The 19,418-nt window shown below is 47.6% G+C and overlaps 1 protein-coding gene across 1 annotated transcript; it reads left to right on the top strand.

Moving 5' to 3' along the window:
* Nucleotides 1-15,274: 15,274 nt before the first annotated feature.
* EV420DRAFT_1484028 (uncharacterized protein) lies at nucleotides 15,275-17,135 on the top strand (the record flags this gene model as incomplete). The annotated part of the gene is made up of 8 exons (XM_060470035.1): nucleotides 15,275-15,362; nucleotides 15,396-15,397; nucleotides 15,454-15,615; nucleotides 15,845-16,070; nucleotides 16,137-16,280; nucleotides 16,312-16,457; nucleotides 16,519-16,848; nucleotides 16,905-17,135. 8 exons carry the CDS (start codon nucleotides 15,275-15,277, stop codon nucleotides 17,133-17,135), a joined length of 1,329 nt encoding a protein of 442 aa, XP_060325946.1.
* Between the last annotated feature and the right edge of the window lie 2,283 nt (nucleotides 17,136-19,418).

The raw sequence follows: 19,418 nt of genomic DNA on the forward strand, positions 1-19,418 counted from the left end.
TATCCTGGTTACTCTTGATACAGTCCATCAAATCGGGGCACCATGCTACCATATTAGCCGACTGCCGTTTTGGTCCCCATTCACCAGTAGGTAAGACCCATGCATCTGACGACATCGGAAATGGCGCTCTCCTCTTGCATATGGGTCTCCCTTCCTTGTTCTTCTTTACTATGCATACACCCACCTTGCATTTATGATACTGTACGGTCTGTGCCACTGACTTTAATGATGCCAGTCTACGCACTTTATAGTCAGGCTCTAATGGATGCATTGGCCTTGCATACGACACCGCTGTTTGTGGTACCATTTTATCGATTTCTTCCGCGGAAGCACCATCTAAGTCTGCAGTAATATTTGCCCTGATAAATTCCTTCATTTTTTCTCTGAAAGTATTGGATAACAAAGCTGTAGTCATGTCCTTTGAAGACAGGGAACCTCTCAACCACAGTAATATGTGAAGATGAAGGGTTCCTCTGCCTTGAGACTCTACGGCTCCAACATAAGCATTAACCTTTCCAAAAATACCATCCTTCCTCGACACAAATGCACCTGTTGTCGCTGCCTTGATGCCAAATAATTCTTCCAAGATGACTGTGATAATCAAGTGAAAATATTCTGTAGCAGCAAAAGGATCAGATGCCATGTTCCTACCCCGGTCCTTGGCTAGTGGACCTGCCGTGTCGATGAAATGGTCAAGATCTATGTTTGCACCCGCTAGAACCTGTGCAATAGGATCATGCGTGTCTGACGGATTAATGGTAATCCATAAGCTAGGAGGGTTGAATGCTAGGTTTGTACTCCAAATTTTTGACCTTAAACTTTTCTGAGATTCATCTGTCCCAGGAACACGTGCTCTCACGGCTGATAACTGTCTACGGAGAACTCGCACTCTGGGATGTGAAAAGGGCACTCGACGCATCTCTTCCTTGCTTGCCTTCTTTAATATGTCTGGTGTAAGGTTCATGATTAATGCTCGATGGTAATGGAAACTTGAACGTTTGATTTGCAGAGATGCGGAGCAGCAGATTTTACGTTTGTGCATGACACCGTATATCTGGAACACAAAATGGTAATTCTTGCGAAACCTTCGGTTGCTGTACTGCAGCGCCCATCTAGAGTGCACCTCGTACGGTACATTCCGCAATCTGTCGACTTCAAATCCCCCAAGCCCATATGGAAATAACCAAGGGAATGCCCCCAATATATGGTTTTCATTTCCGGGCCCACCGTCCGTCCGTTCTCCTGTTTCCTTGTCAATCCTAGCATATTCGTTGATGAATGCGCTTCCTCGCCTGATGAAATATTTGTCCTCAGGTTGGAGCTTAGCCATAGTCTCCTCATTACCGAGATTGGCTAATGCATGGGCCATGATATCAGTGTCAGTAATATTATCCCCACTGGCATCTATCATCCCATTCGAGTGAAGCAGAAGAACATCTAGCGTGATTATTATTATTATTATTATTATTATGACAATGTTCGAAAGGGTCTCATACCGGGTTCGGTGAAAGGATCTGGTCTTGCTTCTCCTCCCTCCACTCTGATGGTATCAGGGTTGTATGCTGTTACACACCACGATTATTCAGCTCTTGAAAACTCGCAAAGCACTGAAACAAAAAAACCCACCAATAGAATCCCATCCGTCCTGGTCTGGGACATAGGTATCCTGTTCCATAGCGAGGCCGACAGTATCATGAGAAGTTCGAACTGTAGACATAATTTTGTTGGGTACTCCATCTGAAGGAAGCTCAGATAGATTGTCATCGGAAATGATGATATCTTGGTATAATGGGTTGTTTTTTTTTAACCACTGGAGAGCCTTGCGAACACGTCCTCTCCTCACATGAAAGAGTTTAGGCAACTCTCTCATTCTTACTCCTCTAGGACCAATAAACGTGATCCCAATAACAGCGGAGAGTACCTGGGCACGTGGTGGTAGAATATTAGCAGAGACAAGACCAGCAACGTGGCTTGTATTCAATGGGTGAGTGGATATATTGCCTTTTAGGCCCATATACACCGCGTCACTGTCTAACCAATGTTCAGCGTGCTCTGCTTTTGGATAAAGCTTCACCAGATAGGTACATGGAAGATGTCTAGCAATCAATACACGTTCGGCCAATGATAATATAGATAATTCCAAAGGGACTTGGCCTATCCACATATTGTTTGCTAATGAGAGAGGCGGAACTTGTCCTGATCCTAAATGATGCAGACATTCATTACATGCATGACCCAAGCCTTTACTATCTATCGCCTGATTATATAGTAAAGATCCCGTATATAGAACATGTTCTGTATGAGGATGTGACGGTTTCAGAAGATGGGTGTTGGGAAGCTCGTCAATATGAAGTCCAGTCATCCTGGAAGCAAAGAGCAATCTTGCACAAACCATGCACACGCACTGTGTAAGTTCCGAATTCGAAGTCCTTTGTATATACCCTTTGATGCATCTCTCCCTCATTTCCTGGCTGACATTCTGTAGAAACGGCCCATTTATAAGTTCATCGACTCCTACTTCCTCCTCACATCCCTCCACCTGCGCTTCGGTGCTACCCAGTAATGCACCCATGCTATCCACAGTAGTAGATGATACCGAATGGAAAGTGGTATTGCCGGATGATAAGATGGTCCTGCCTCAAGGTTTCTTCCCACCATGCTTCTCTGCTCCCTTGTCTTCAGTAGCTTTTCGTTTCTTTCCCCTTGCCGAACGTTCCGCTGCATGGTGCCTGATTCGGGTTTGTGTTTCTGCAGAAATATTACTGATGTACTGCAGTAACCTGGATTGTGAACGTTTTTCCTCACGACCAACTAGAATGAATTCCTCGACTAGTTCAACAATTTGGGGGACAGTAAAGAAACATAGTTCGGTTTCGATTAGCGTACCGTCGTGGAAAATGGATGTGGATACAGCTGTTGGTGGCATGACGAGAAACAAGAAAACGCTGGATAACACTGTATTAATGTAGCTGTAACATGTAACCGAGATAAGAGATAACCAAGACGAGAGATGATGAAGAGATGAGAAGACATGAGATGGTAAGGGATAGTAAAAGACAACGGAATAAAATGGTAAAGCCACTCAGGGTGAGACAGCAGCTATGTGAATCGGTAAGAAAAGAGAACAAGACGCTTGGTTTATATACTTTTGGATAGGGAAGCACCCCTGCTCATTTCCGAAATATTTATCTGAAAATATATCTGATCATTTTCAAATTTCAGGTCGACTGGCTATTTCCGATGATGGTGCTAACAGTCTGGGTTGGTTGTCCCAAGCAGGGCCCTAAGAACAGTTTGAGCATGAGATATACAGAAGTGTGAACAATTACAACTCACATCCCGATTGCAATGGCCTGGTGGATATGGTCCGGTGCAAGCTTGACATTTCCATCCATTAAATGGTTTTCAATATGGACCTTGAGGGTGGGGTCCTTGAAGAACGACGATAAGCTATGTTCCTTTGCAGCAACAAGTAACACGATTGTCAACGAGCTTGAATTTGTTGAGTCTACCAACTGGTAGGCTAGATTTTTTATGGCCACCTTGTCGTTCTTGCGTTCGCCAATGCCATTCCGATGAGACCATTCAACTAAGACCCGTGCTAGAACCACCGCGGAATAATACCCACGACTAGAGCCAGATAATGGTTCTACTGTCAACACAACCACATGCGTGGCTTCAAGCAGTGATTGTTGAGCACGGGATATGTGAGTAGCAGTTTGTTGGTAAGTGGCCTGTCCATTGGCAAGAGAGCACGTCACATGCCATATTTGTAGATCCTGGACAGGATACCATAATGCAAGATAAGCTAGTCTTTTTATCGCCATAAAGGCGTCTCTTAAACATTCCTTCTCCCAGAGAATGTAGTGGTCCTGGATGAACAGTATCAGCTATCCTGTGGAAAACAGGGAAAAAGACATACAGATGCAGCCTGGACCATCAAGATCATCGCGTCGATGGCACCATCTGAGGTATGACTAGCAGCAAGAGATATAATACCAATCAAAGTGGTGCCCAGATCTCTGGTGATAGTTTTTTTCACACACGGTCGCGCGTCTGCCACTGCAGGTGCACCGCTAGCTGTTACATATATATCAGCAATGTCGTACTAGAAGAGAGTCGACTGTATAGGTACTTACCGGTTGTTCTGTTGGCATCAAAGAACACTTCCTCAACAATGACACCTTCCTCAGTGACAAAGGTTTCTGACACTTTCCCTTCCGATCTTTCTTCATGCCCTGCCGATTCATATGCACGAGCATTGGTGTTGGTGTTGGTATACGTCAGGGAAGCGGGTGCATCATTGGTGTAAATGGGATCGATGTAAGTGGTGGTGGGGTCGATGTAAGTGGTGGTGGGGTTGATATAATTGGTGGTGGGTTCGACATTGTTGTATGCTGAATTGATGATGGGTATGTTGGGTATGCTAAGGACCATTCCTGGGACCGGTTCGTCGACAGAGGCCTCTGGTTGCCTGTAGAGGACATCCTCGAATGGCGGCGGTGCATACGCGGTGGCGGTGTGATACTCGTTGACCATGATCTCCATATTGGACTGCATGCTGCCATCGATGCGTGTCATTAATAGAAGTTGACATGTTACATGTAGTGCGCTGCAACGTACCTCGGAGAGGCTGAATTGCTCGTGGAGTTGCTTGTAGAGTTGCCCATCAAGTAAACCGGGGACGTATCCTGGCTGTGGAACCATTTGAAATTGAGCCAATGACCAAGAAGTGTATTCCCACCTGTCCAATGAAATATTCATCTGGAGAACGACTGTTTCCTATAGATTTTGTGTCACTAGAGAAAGTGCTCTTGAAACGCGAATATAATGCAGGGGACACGATGGACAAAATAAAGAAATAATAACCGGAAAATTATTGATTAAGTTAATAGAGTAAGAGCCCATTATTACGATTTTGCACTTTATCTTATCTTATCGGCTCTCTTGTAATCTCGCTATGCCAATTCTCCGGACTTGATCGCATTCCACCATGAGGGTGCAGTACGTTTATCGTACCGTTGCAGACACTTGTAATATATTTAGCACGACCCAAACTGTATTTAAGTAGCTCGACTGCAGGTCTTAAACCTCAGTCTCGAACTAAAGTTTATTCACCCAATAACTTAGTCTGAACTCACTCTCACTCAACTAAGCGATAGCTCCCTTAACACAAACCTGCAGACAACATAAAGCACCTGACCGAAGTGCGAGTCACGCTTAGTTGTTTGATCTTGTTTGTGAAATCGGTCGCTAACAATTAGTTCGAGACTTTCCTACTCTTCATCAACAACCACGTTGACAAACAGTAACGAATGAACCCCATCGAACAAACCATCACCGACCTCATAGGGCTACAAGGCTTCATAGCCATAGCTTACCTTACCTTCCTATATGGATATGAATACCGAAGAACCCAGGAGCGAGTCTCCGAAGAAACTATCCCTGTCGAAGCCCCCAACCCGGAGGCTAGACGACCGGACACACCCCCCCCTGAATACGTCGACGACCGACCCGAACCCCTTATCCACTTCATCTTCATCAACGACGACGAGTGGATCACAGAAGACTCCGACACAGACGAGTCCAGTGAGTCCGACTCCGAGGTGGAAGGATGGCCCACACAAAGAGGCCCAATCGTTGAAGAAGAAGAAGAGCAAGGAGTCTACGAGCAAGGGGTGGACCAGCGTGTTCTCTCTCCCATTACCGAAGAAGAAAGCAAAGGGGAAAGCAAAGGAAGTGACCCCTGGGACGCCCCTTCCCCCACATCCACCAAAAACTCAGCCGCCAACCCTGGATATGATTCCGACGGACAATGCCTCTATCAAAGAGGGCTTAGATATCATCTGGGAGAAGGAGGAGAGGCTGAAGATGGAACTGGAAGCAGTTCAAATGAGGAAGGCAGCAATACAGAGGAGGACAGTGACAGCGACGAGCCCACAGGGCCACGTGACAACGAGTCCCCTCCAAGGCTGGACTCAAGAGGAGAAACGTGGGGCTACTACTATGCCCATAGCGATTCCTCCGACAATGAAGAAAGCTACCTCCAGCTCATCACGCATCCCAACACCCCGATCATCCTCAACGATAGGGCCGGGGAAGCCACTACCGAGCTCAACCAATGCGAGCCCACATACGACGCCGACGCCAGCTGCGATGTATGCAGACAAGCACAGGACTACGCCGACGCTTGGCTCATGTACGGAGGAATCGAACCTCCCTCATCCGTCGTCCCATACGCAATCTACCCACTCACACCCGAACACCCCTTTGCAGCCCCCATACCCTACATCGCACCCTGGGTATGGGACCGACCCTGAAGACCTGACTTTGAACAAGTCATTCTCAGGGTCAACGAGTGGGCCCGAATTATCAGAAACTGGAACTGAATCGTCACGGGGAGCACAGAGCCTTTCGAGCGAGTCCGACCAATCGGACTTAGAAGAAGGAGAAATTTACGAGAACCCTGGAACCGCGCCGCCTTCGATTTGGAGCGGCTACACCGGGCAGGAGAGTACGGAGACGAGGATGTCATCCCAGAATTCGTGGAAGGATCTAGCTCGGGAGCCTACTGAGGCCGAGCTAGAAAATATGACTTATTTGGAAATGCTGCACTGGACTGAGAAGAAGCTACCCCGAGAAATCTCATGGAACGGGTCACCCCAGGGCAGGTATTTCCAGAAAGAGAAGAACTCGCATATCGGAAGCCAGGTGCTTTATCGGGAAACGATCTTCCATACCAACATCTTATGGAATCAAGTACACCCGGACGACTATGCAGAACCAGGGGAACGGTACCCGGTACCCGAACCCTCGGAAACATCGAGCGGGGAAGCGGTGGACTTAAGCCACCTATCGATCCTCAAGAGAACAGGGTACGTTGACCCTAGCAGACTATTTGCCACAGCAGGAACACCGGGAAGCGCGGGTGCAGCTGCAGCCGCAGCAGCAGCAGGCCCTGTGGTACCAGCACCTGCGCTGCAAGGACCCCTTTCCCCACATCACAACCCCGCATTAAGATCTCTACCCAGACTGGCAGCCATTCCTATCCCCGCAGACCCTGTACAACCACCGAACACGCCACCACCATTCATAGTCGGAGTGGCAAACACGAATCCGTGGGGACAGGTGAAACTGCAACTGGCAGAGCCCCCAGAGAAGTTCAAAGGGGAGTCCAGCGATGTGGATCGATTCCTTAACCAGTGTGAAGACTATTTCAACGTATTCCCACAGCAATTCACCATGAACGCGCATGGACAGAGCCCTAACCAGGTAGTGTTCTGCACGTTCCGACTCGCGGATAAAGCACTGCACTGGTGGAATCATGCCAGGGACGAATACTATGATGAAACCTGCGGATATTTGCGATACCCGGCTTGGCAAGCGTTCCGACAAATAATAGAAGACCAATTCCGAACCGATGCGGAGGTAGAACTCAAGCTACAAGAGTTCAAGCGCATCCGACAAAACACCTACAAGTCGGCGAAGGAGTTTTTCCGGGACTTTGAGCGATTGGCCAAAGAATCCGGAAAGCGTCATAACGAAGAGTATATGATCGAAATACTCAAACCGGCAATTCGGAAGAACGTTAAAACTGCCATACACGCCACTGGAACCGCGCTACCACACACATATGCAGAATGGAAGTTCCGGGTGGAACAGATGGATTACAATTATCGTGTGGGACTAGTGGAAGACGCAGGAAGAAGTCAGGGAATGCAGGGTCAACAAAACAAGGGAAAAGCTGGAAGCTCCGGGAATTCCCAGGGTGACAAGAAGACAGGGACAGGAACTACATATGGGGGCCAAGGGCAACCGATGGAGATTGACAGACTGTGAAAGGAAGGGCGATGCTTCTGATGTGGCCACAAGGGACATCGGAAGCAAGACAACAAGTGCCCCAAAGATGAAAGCACCTGGCTCGTCAAGCACCAGCCGAAGTTCTCCCGATCCCAAATTTGCGCAATGTACCAGCAAGTAGTCAAGGACGAGGAAGCGGAAGCCTCCACATCGAAAGTCGAGGAGGTAAAAGATGAGCCGGCGGCATAAGCGACAAACGCACGTCGGCTAAGGACTTAATTTCATTTAGTGGTGCGTCACAGAATCCCACAGGTCGGACTAATGTACCGCATGTAGTATCTCGAGGCAATGACAAAGCTTTCACACAATCACAAAATGAAATTACCAAGTCACATAAAAAGAAGAACGGTGTACAGGGGATTTCCACTGTGCTCGAAGAAGAACCCCACTCAAGATCCTTGGCCACTGGTGCGAAAGCACAAGCGGCAGACGCTGTGCAAGGCGGCGGGACACATGGGATCAAGGTCAACATCGCTCCGTGGTGGGTAGGTACCGGCACAGAAAACGGAGGAAGAGTGACCGAGCTAGTAGTGGGCAGGGAAACCTCCAGGCGGGAGAGGAACAATGCAGGACCCTGCCCGAAGGCGGAACGTACGCACCTGCCCTATGCGGCCAACTACCCTGACACGACGGAGCCGCAAAAGGGAACACGAATCCCCAGCAAGAAAACCGCTGCCCTGCAAACAACAGTCAAGACAACCGGGGACATCATACACCCCCCTCCGATCATGGTGCGTCTTCCTCCCTCGTCACTAACACATAATGGCACCGGGGGCTCGTGTTCCCCGGTGGGCGGGTCAGTGGGACCATTATGTGCACCCCTTATTTGTAATAAAAAAAACGTTTCTCTCGAAGAAGTGCCCGATGAGGAAGACGACTACAGCTATCAACAAAGCATCAAAACCAGAGGGGAAGACCCGGTGATCCACACCGAGGAGTACCCAGAAGACTACGAGGTAACGGAACTAGAAGAGGAATATTATGAAGACAAGTGGGATAAAGGGTGGCTGAAACCACGTAGTGCTGAATGGGTAAGAAGGAAGATGAGGCAGGAGAAGACCATGGAAGGAAAGCTAGCCACTCTTCGCATGTGGATACACCCGAGGCGTCTCATAGAAGTGGACGAAGCACTGGTCCTAGATCTCATTGGATCCCCAAAAGAGACGTACAGACAACGGGAACAGTGCTTACAAACCATGGAAGACCTACGTGTCCCTCCCCAGTACATCCGAGGAGGAAAAGGTCGAAGCGTCAACATCCGAGTACAACTCGAAACCCTGGACACCGGCCAAGTACGAGCAGTTGACGCCCTAGTTGACAGTGGATGCACCGGGAGCTGCATAAACCAAGCATTCGTACAGGAACACCAAATAAACACGGTGAAACTACCCAAAGCACAGGCGGTATACAACACGGACGGCAGCAGAAACAAGGGAGGGGACATCACTGAAATCGTAGAACTTCGAATGACCATTGGAGATCATCATGAAAAAATTGATCTCGCCGTCGTCGATCTAGGAAATGTACCCTTATTCCTAGGGCACGACTGGCTCAAATGACACAACCCCATTATAGACTGGAAAACGGGAGCGGTAACCCTAGCCCGTTGCTCGTGCCGCAAAATACCATTTCTACTACCCGAAGAGGATCCCGAACAAGCCTGGGGGACTGAGGTGGAAGAAGGGGACACCATCCTTGTCATAGACTTCGAAGAAGCCTTTCACATTCGAGCCATGGGAAGCAAGGCAAACGAGTTGGCCGCCAAAGCCAATAAAGCTAAGGAGACCAAAACGTTCAAAGAAATAGTACCAGAACACTACCGAGAGTTTCGGGACGTGTTCGCAAAGGAAAACTTCGACGAACTACCACCTCGTAAACTGTGGGATCACGCAATCGAATTAATTCCCAATGCCAGCGCAAGTCTAGACTGCAAGGTCTATCCCCTTAATCCAGTGGAACAGGAGGAGTTGGACAAATTCCTGGACGAAAACCTGGAATCAGGAAGGATCCGACCATCCAAATCTCCCATGGCGTCGCCATTCTTCTTCGTCAAAAAGAAAGACGGGAGGCTTAGACCAGTACAAGATTACCGAAAGCTAAACGAGATGACCATTAAAAACCAATATCCCCTTCCTCTTATCGGAGAACTAATGGATCAGCTCAAAGACGCAAAATACTTCACAAAGCTGGATGTAAGATGGGGGTACAATAATGTGCGGATCAAAAAGGACAACGAATGGAAAGCAGCCTTCCGAACCAACCGAGGGTTGTTCGAACCCCTCGTAATGTTCTTTGGCCTCACCAACTCACCAGCCACATTCCAATGGATGATGAATGACTTGTTCAAGGAGCAGATCGCACGAGGAGACGTCACTGTTTACCTAGATGACATACTAATTTGCACCAAGGACAAAGACAAACACCGCGCCGTCGTAAAAGAGGTTCTGACCATCCTTCGTGCCAACAACCTCTTCTTAAAGGCGGAAAAGTGCGAATTCGAGGTACTAGAAACAGAGTACCTCGGAGTAATCATCAGTCAAGGATCCATCCGCATGGACCCCGTAAAGGTTAAAGGAATCACTGAATGGCCCCAACCTACCAAAAAGCAAGAACTACAATTGTTTCTGGGCTTCACCAACTTTTATCGGAGGTTCATACGCAACTACAGCAAACACATATGACCCCTGACCCAACTCACGGGAAAGGCGGAATGGATATGGGGGCCATCTCAGGAAAACGCCTTCCAAGAAATCAAGAGGAAACTAGCCGAGGAAGTAGTGCTGGCTATACCCAATCGAACCGGAAAGTACCGGGTAGAGGCTGACGCAAGTGAAGGAGCAATAGGAGCTGTTCTATCACAAGAACAAGAAGGGAAGTGGAGGCCGGTGGCGTTTTTGTCCAAAGCCCTAACGGTCACAGAACGAAACTATGAGATATATGACAAGGAACTCCTAGCCATCATGCTCGCCCTAGAAGACTGGAGACATTACCTCATGGGAGCACACCAGGATTTTGAAGTATGGATGGACCACCAAAACCTACAATACTTCCGAAAACCCCAAAAGCTCAATCGTTGCCAGGCTAGATGGGTAACGGAGTTGGCCAAGTATCATTTCACATTACATCATAAACCCGGCACAGCAAACAAAAAGGCAGATTTGCTATCCCGAAGGGCAGACCATGACCAGGGAGGAAACGACAATGACGAAGTAGTCATCCTCAAACCGGAAATGTTCAGAGCCCTAATTATGCCAGGGAAGGAGGAAATACACAAGAAGATACGAACGGTGCTGCGAGACGTAACCAGATGGGATAAAGGGATAGAAGCCTCCCTTCATCATCCCCGAGGGGTCATCCAACGAGAGGGACTAATGTACTATGACGAACGGCTATATGTTCCCCAAGACGCAAAGCTGCGAGGAGAGCTCATTGCCATTCACCATGATCATATCACGGCGGGACACCCGGGCATTGAAAAAACCAAAGAACTCGTCCAACATAATTATTGGTGGCCAAAGCTGAAACAGGATGTGGAAAGATATGTAAAAGGATGCGAAGCTTGTCAACGAACCAAAACGAGCACGCAAAGGAAGAGAGCACCCTTACACCCGCACTCCGTACCTTCTCGACCATGGGAACACATCACGGTTGACATGATCGGCGAACTGCCCGATTCCAACAGATACAACGCCATCCTTATGATAGTAGACCGATTTTCGAAGGAAGTCATCCCAGTACCCTGCTCCACGGAGCTAACCTCAGCGGGATGGGCCAAAATCCTTAGGGACCAAGTGTGGGCCAAACACGGAATGCCTCAAAAGGTGATCTCTGACCGAGGACCTCAATTCGTGTCCAAATTCATGAAGGAGCTTTACGAGATGTTACACATACAAGGAAATCCGTCCACGGCCTATCACCCGCAGACTGATGGACAAACGGAGAGAGCGAACCAAGAGATTGAAAAATATCTCAGAATTTTCATCAATCACCGGCAGAACGACTGGAGCGAGTGGCTACCACTTGCAGCCTTTCAGCACAACAACCGAAGACATTCGGCGACCGGGTATTCCCCCTTTGAAATCAATCATGGGCAGAAACCTCATCTCGCACCACTCACGATAAAGGAAGGAACAAACCCAGCAGCTCGGGAATTTGTGGCAGACATACAGAAGGTACACGAGCAGACCACTAAAGCCCTGGAGAAGGCAGCCGAGACCATGAAACGGCAGTACGACAAACACCAACGACAGGCAATAGAGTATCAACCGGGAAACAAAGTCTGGTTAGACTCTACAAACCTACATCTTCCCCGACCAATGAAGAAGTTAGGAGACAAGCACATCGGACCATTCGAAGTACTATCCAAACATGGCGCCTCCGCATACAAACTGCATCTTCCCCCTGCATGGAAAATCCATGACCGCTTCAATGAAAATCTCCTCACTCCGTATTATCCACCGGAGTTTCCAATCCAAATACAGCCCACAGCTCCACCGCTGGACCTCATAGATGGACAAGAACAGTATGAAGTAGAAGAAATAGTAGACCGAAGGGAAAGAGCCCGAGGGAGAGGAAGAAGACGAGGCACCGGAATTGAATACCTCGTAAAATGGAAAGGATACCCGAGAGAGGAAAACTCCTGGGTAGACGAGCAAGACTTGGACAACGCCAGGGATGCCATCGAAGACTTCGAACAAGTCTTGTTCATTACTCGCCCACCCGCAGACTGGTGGGAGGAAAGTGATGAATCCGACTCCTGGTCAGAAACAGAGTCGGTAACCGAATCCGAAGTCGACCACCCCTTGGTACAGGCAATACAAGAATACCTGATAAAACCAAACGCACCCTCGCTTGTAGGAGCTCACCTCCCGAAACCAAATTACATTGCAGTCGGGACGACTGCCTTAACAGGGGGGTAATATTACGATTTCGTGCTTTATCTTATCTTATCAGCTCTCTCATAATCTCGCTATGCCAATTCTCTGGACTTGATCGCATTCCACCATGAGGGTGCAGTACGTTTATCATACCGTTGCAGACACTTGTAGTATATTTAGCACGACCCAAACTGTATTTAAGTAGCTCGACTGCAGGTCTTAAACCTCAGTCTTGAACTAAAGTTTATTCACCCGATAACTTAGTCTGAACTCACTCTCACTCAACTAAGCAATAGCTCCCTTAACGCAAACCTGCGGACAACATAAAGCGCCTGACCGAAGTGCGAGTCATGCTTAGTTGTTTGATCTTGTTTGTGAAATCGGTCGCTAACACCCATTTAGTGTGTGTACGGCAGGCAGGGGCTGGGCGCGGTGATGTGCTCGGTAACGGGCAGCGCGCAAATGAAACTAGCGTCTAGATCGTCAATCTAGATACTAAATCACACACACACACACACAATCACCAATGTATATAAGTTCGAGGGTGAGTACGATAGAAGCACTCGCGATGTACTTAGATTTAGATAATCTAGTGGGGTTTTGCCTGAAAACAACTTCAATTCTTCTTTCGATGTGTTTTACACAAAGTACACTAGTCCGCGATAGCGGGGTTTTATGAACTTGTTTTGTAAGGTATAGTCGAGCAAGTTATGCTCGTTTCGACGTCATCTAGAAGAACTTCTAGCGGACACTTCAAATAATCAAACAACCAAAGACTCCGAGGTCTACAAAGAGTGCAAAATCACTCTACAAAGAACGCTCAGGTTCTGACTTCAAGTACAAGACTTGCAAAGAGTACACAGACTCTGGAGTTCCTTGAACTCAACGATTGTTCGAACTTAAAGCATTCTAGGGCTTATTTTACTTCAACTAGATGAGGTCTTTTGATTTAAAGTCGACTCAGCACGTCTAGATCGCTAATCTCGGAGAGAGAGAACACGAGGCCTTTGTCCGTGGAGCAGTTCAATTAACTAGCAAGGCGCAAACGTGGGGACGGCTCTACTTCCTACTTAACTCTTCTAGATTACTGTAGTCGCCCTTATGGGTTGACTTTGGTAACTTAATTCACTTCAGTCGAGGATATGCAATAAAAACCAGTGATTGATTAGGTAGCTATACAGGCTACTAGCACAAACGCGGGGGGAATGCTTTCCTGCCGTTATGCGTCTAGTCGCTGCTAATTTATACGATTCGTGTTTTAGGTATAGGAGCCCGTATCTACAGTAATTATGGTACAAGCTTTGGAATTAATACAAACAGTGAGTCACTATCCTACAAGTATCGCGCCATTCCGTAGTTTCTATTCAGTTCGACGCGACTGCACCGGGTTATTCTGTCGCCGAGGAGTGCCCTACTAGTCCGTGGGTGCTCCTTCTTCCGTCTGCAAGGCCTGCCGTGCGCCGTATGTATTGAATACTGCGGTATGCGCAGGATCTCGAGGATGTAACCACCGATCGCGATCGACTGCAGGTCCGAGATTGTATTCTGTTGATCACTGCGCGATCAAAGTCGGTCATCTCGGTACCCAATGCGGCTATTCATTCTTCCAAGGTTATTCCTTTCCTAGCCTGAGTTGATCTCGAAAGCTGATCTGTTTCTCGACTTAGCAATTTTTCCTGACAGGTTCTTTCTACTCGTCGAGGCGACGAGGCATCTAGTTCGTTCCATTCTTCAACTTCTTGGTTTTTATACTCCATACAGACGAGTCCCCGAGATTTGACTGTAATAGTCTTGTTTAGGTAGGGCTTAGCTTGGCGTGTTGACGGCTGGTAGAATTGACTCTTCGAGATGTCGTTTCTAAGTCCGTTCTGTACTGCTGTGCTTTCATTCTTTATGTAGTATTTAGCTACCAGTGCGAAGCCTCCACTGTAGCCCTCTGTACCGCTTGTAGATTGCATAAACTGATGTAAAATCGCAAAATCTACGGGTAGCCTGATACCAGGCGTATCATCTCCCCCTTACTGTAATAGTGACTGTCCCTAGTCACTTGTGTCTTGTCCAGACTCAGTAATGGAGTGCCATGGTACTTCTTTATTTGTTCTCTGTAGGATCCTAGATGTTCTTGCACTTCGCGTTTGGAATCCCCACGGCTTTGCGTTGTCTTACAAATCAGCGTTTCATCATGATTTTCAGGGTTTGACAGCCGCGATCAATATTAAACTTATTTTTAGTTCAATTCGCGTCGCGTCCATCTTTATTCTTAGTGAACTTGTTACGAATTCCTTTGTTCACGCTTGTATTGATTCTTCTTGCTTAGCCCTTCACAGGTCTGTCCTCGGTGTCGGCCGTGGGTTCAGACTCAGCCTGTAGCTGGGAAACGGCCTTCGAGGCGGACTTCTAATTTTATTTCAAAGTCTTCTCGAAACAACTCCGTTTGTTTTTCTTTGCTTCTCTACTCGTCGAGATCTGTCTACGCCTACTACGCGACCATTTCTCTTTTCTAGTCTTTGTTTTTCTACTTTTCTCGTGTGCTTCCAATGTCTTTCAAAACTCTTCGTAACCTCTGGCCTTCTTTGACTCCCATGTTCTCGCCTGGGGCCGCTCTTACGATTCCAGCCATGCGTCGTGCGTGACTACTGAAAGAGGCGGCGCCAGCAGCCGTGAGTTCGATCTTCTGTTCGAGACCATTGTTGAACACGCTAATCTCGGTGTCTAGGTTGGTATTCTCAAGGCTGCCAGGGCGCGACCCAACGTTGAGTATCGAGGCTTCGCCCTCAACCTGGCCTACACGCTTTCTTTGGTTGCCATCGAGATTTCCAAGGAGATGTATGATGAGCGGTGGGATGAGTTGTCGTTGACTCCTCACGAGGCGCCCTACGTGCGTTTCTTCTCTTCATTTTATCTTCTTTTACGACTAACTTTCGTTTCCTCGCCCTGACTAGGCCATCCGTTTCTCTGTCAACGAGCCAGCGCCAAAATTCATGCCGCGATTGTCTCAAACGGTTCCAGCCCCGTCTGGTTCCTCTTCAAAGGGCAAAAGCAAGACTCAGGCAAGTACTTATTTTTCTAAGTTCTTTCCATGTCGCCTAGATCTGACCTTGATTTAGCCCAAGTCAAAGAAAGGCGTGGTTTCCGTCAAGAAACCGCAAAAGTTCGCTAAGGGCCAGACGGCAGGTCCAACTTCCATGCCCGAGGATACGGATGATGATGACGATGCCGGTAACTCTCTTGACGAGGAGTCGGTAGTCGTTGCGAAACCTTTTCGTCCCCCTGCTTCGCAGGGAAGTCCTTCCAAGCGTACAAAACCTGGTCCCAATCGTCACTCTGTTGCTGGTGCGTGATATTCTTTTTGTCTTTCATTCTTTCAATGTTAACTTCTGTTTTTATCTTCCTGCCTAGCTGTTCCTCCGTCCGTCAACTTGCCTGTTGGTGTAGTCGAGGAACAAGTTATTCGTACTCGCGGAGAGAAGAGGAAGCGCGAGGCTGCGATTGCCGCCGCGGAAGGCTCACCTCGGCACTCAACCATTCGGAGATTATCATATCGTTCGTGCTTTTACTGGGCAAATTCACGCAGATCGCGAGCGTCGAGCTCAACTGTCTAACCCTGTACTGGCAGCCAAGGCTAAGGCGAACGCTGCTACTGGGCAAGCTGCTGCTTCATCTGCAGCTGATGGTTCGTCAGCGAAACCTTTATCTACGAAAGGGAAGGCCAAGGCCACGGTATGTGGACTTGCTACCTATCGTCGAGATCACCAGTATTCAATCAATTTTCATGTTCTAGACCGCTAAGAAGGGAAGGAAACCGCCCAAGTCGAAGGCCATCGTCGAGGACTCCTCAGACGACGAACCTCCTGCTCTAGTTGCAATCGAGGAGGATACTGTGATGGGTAATGCTGATACTCCCTGCACCATCCTGGACACTGATACGGTATCTATCTCTTTTCTAGCTGCCATCGCGCGCACTGCTGATGAAGTCATTGCTCGCCTTCAGCAGATGTCCATTGACGACGAGGTCGAGATCGTGGTCAACAAGGATCCCAGCTCGGGCAACATCGTCGAAGGGCGCAAGGTGCTTCCTAAGTTCAAGAAGAACAAAGTCAAAGAGGACGCGGTGAGTTTCATCTCCTCGTCTCGAAGTCCTATTCTTATTTAACGGTTTTGAGTTAGAAACATCAACAACCCAAGCGTGCGGAGGTAATTTTCCTTCCTTATGCTGAGGTACCCGGTATGGACTTAACTTCCAAGGATTACCGCCGCGCAGAGGCTGTCGTAGCGAAGGCAGCTGCTCATGATGCTGCTACTCAAGCTCGCAAGCGTCCTAGGGCCTCCAATGACTTTGCTTTTAACGATTCTGCAGTATTCGATGGCAGGTGTGTATATTCTAACTGTATATTCTAACACTTCTAAGTGCCAAACTTACTTTCGTAAATCCTAGCGGCCGAGTTAGCTCTCAACAACGAGAGTACTCAAGAAACTCTGGCAATCGCCGCTAAACTGATCGCCGAGGGAGGCTCTGTCAATCCCAGCGAGACTGTTCTTCGTTCACGGGAGGCAGACCTTCGCAACGACATTATCGCGACCGTCCATCGCATCGAGTATCTAATTCAGTATCGTCAATTTGTCGTCAATCACCATGGCCAAGTTATCAAGGCACTCGAGAGGCGGGCCGCTGCCGAGGACGATGCTTGTGAGCATTGTACTGACAACTGACGTCTCTGACTGTCTCTCAACGACTGCCACAGGATATCGCTCCGAGTAGACGGTCCCCTTTAAGTAACTAACTTCTAGTCATTCTTTTATATCCTTATACAGTTCTTTATCCTAGTTTATCGCTTCTCAAGGCTTATACCAACTTGCTTAGTATCCCATTTGATCTACTTAGCATATTCTGTCGTTACAAGTCTGTTCAATTATAAGGGAGTTATGTTGTTTCTCAAGCCAGACCCGAACTTCTAAGTCGACTTGGGAGGGGAAGCTTAGTCTTCGAGATCGCTTTCCTCATCGGAGTTTCTAAACTCAGAGTATTCCTCATCTTCTGAGTCAGTATCCAACGGCTCGGCATTGTCTAATGATAACTTGACACGGTCAATACCGTATAACTCCTTGCGCTGTTTTAAGTCGCGATATTCATACTCTGTTTCTTCAGACTCCTCGTCGTTAACCAAGTCTCCTAGTGTCTCAGGGCTAACGTCTATTAAGTCGTGAATATTCTCAGGAAGATCGATTCTATATCTCGCATTGTAGGGAATCACTCTAAATTGCGCGATCTTGCCCCCAACTAAAGATCCATCCATCTCGGAGAGGAGATACGAGCCCCCTTTAGTTCTTCGTATTACAATCATTGGCCCTAGATATCTAGCGTCCAGTTTATTATTCAAACTGTCTTCTACACGTGTATTTCTTATTAGAACCAGACGACCTGGTTTAAAGTCATAATCGACAATGGTAGCCTTATGGTTTCTCTCGTATCGAAGAACATTTTCTAGTTTGGTTTGGCTAACACGTTCTCGCATGTCCTGTACATGTTGGATATGTTTTGCCAGGGCCTGCAGCCCTTAAACCAATGAGCTCTTCTGTTTTTAAGATTCCACTAGGCGGTTTTACCAACCAGGTAGCTTCGACTATATCTAGTGGCAAGATGGGATGCGCTCCCAAAACCATGAAGTAAGGCGAACAGCCTGTACCTTTTCTGATAGTGATGCGATCCGCCCATAATACATGAGGGAAGAAATAAAACCATTTCTTAGGATTCCCATCTGTAGCTTTATACAAGGCTTGACGAATATCCCAATGTGGCCTCTCGATTTTGCCATTAGCTTGGGAGTTGTAAGGCGAGATCTTTATTCCAGTAATACCGTATTTATCTTCGAGCCATTGCAATACAGCGACCCAAGGACCTCTGTTATCTGTTACAATCTCGTCAGGACACCCCCAGCGGCATACTGACATCTTCAAAGAACCACGCCGCATGGTCTTCGCGTTTTCTAGAGGTAGTGCTCTACCTTCAGGCCACTGACGAAAGAGAATCTCAGACATGAACAATATACCAGCACTTGTTTGAAGGAATTGGCATAATCATGGTATCACAATGTACTTTCTGAAACAGAGACAGGAGTTGTGGTGCGAGTAGGAGGGATTCTTAGCATGGTTTTCTGATGGACTTGGCACATATGACATGTCTTGACATACCAGCTCACATCTTGATCTAACTCTGGCCACCAAAATCTCTGTTCTAGGAGTGACTTTGTCGCGAAGAACCCTCTATGACCTAGCGAGTCGTGACTAGCTTTCATCATATACATACGGTGTTCTTTATCGATGACAAGTTGATGAAAGCCTTCTATATTGTGTCTATAGAGCCTGCCTTCCTTATCCAGGAAGAAGTTATGACAGTACTGTTTAAAATTGGTGTACTGCTTCTCATTAAAGTCCTCTGGATGGAATCTAGGGTTCTTCAACCAAGTCCATACCAAGGGTAGACACTTGTCTTGTGCTTTCCCATTACTCATTCTATGATCCTCTGGGTATTCGATAGAGCTTTCTTGATCAAATCTGTCTTCGAGGTCAGGAATGAGAGGAGTATTGTTCATGAATTGGCATATATTTTTGTTCCTAACTTCTTGAGCTAAATACAGGTCTCTATAGTCTTGTTCTTGTCTTCTAGCTTCTCCTAGTTCTTTC

The sequence above is a fragment of the Desarmillaria tabescens genome (assembly GCF_030435595.1).
Source record: "Desarmillaria tabescens strain CCBAS 213 chromosome Unknown EV420scaffold_46, whole genome shotgun sequence".
Classification (NCBI taxonomy): domain Eukaryota; kingdom Fungi; phylum Basidiomycota; class Agaricomycetes; order Agaricales; family Physalacriaceae; genus Desarmillaria; species Desarmillaria tabescens.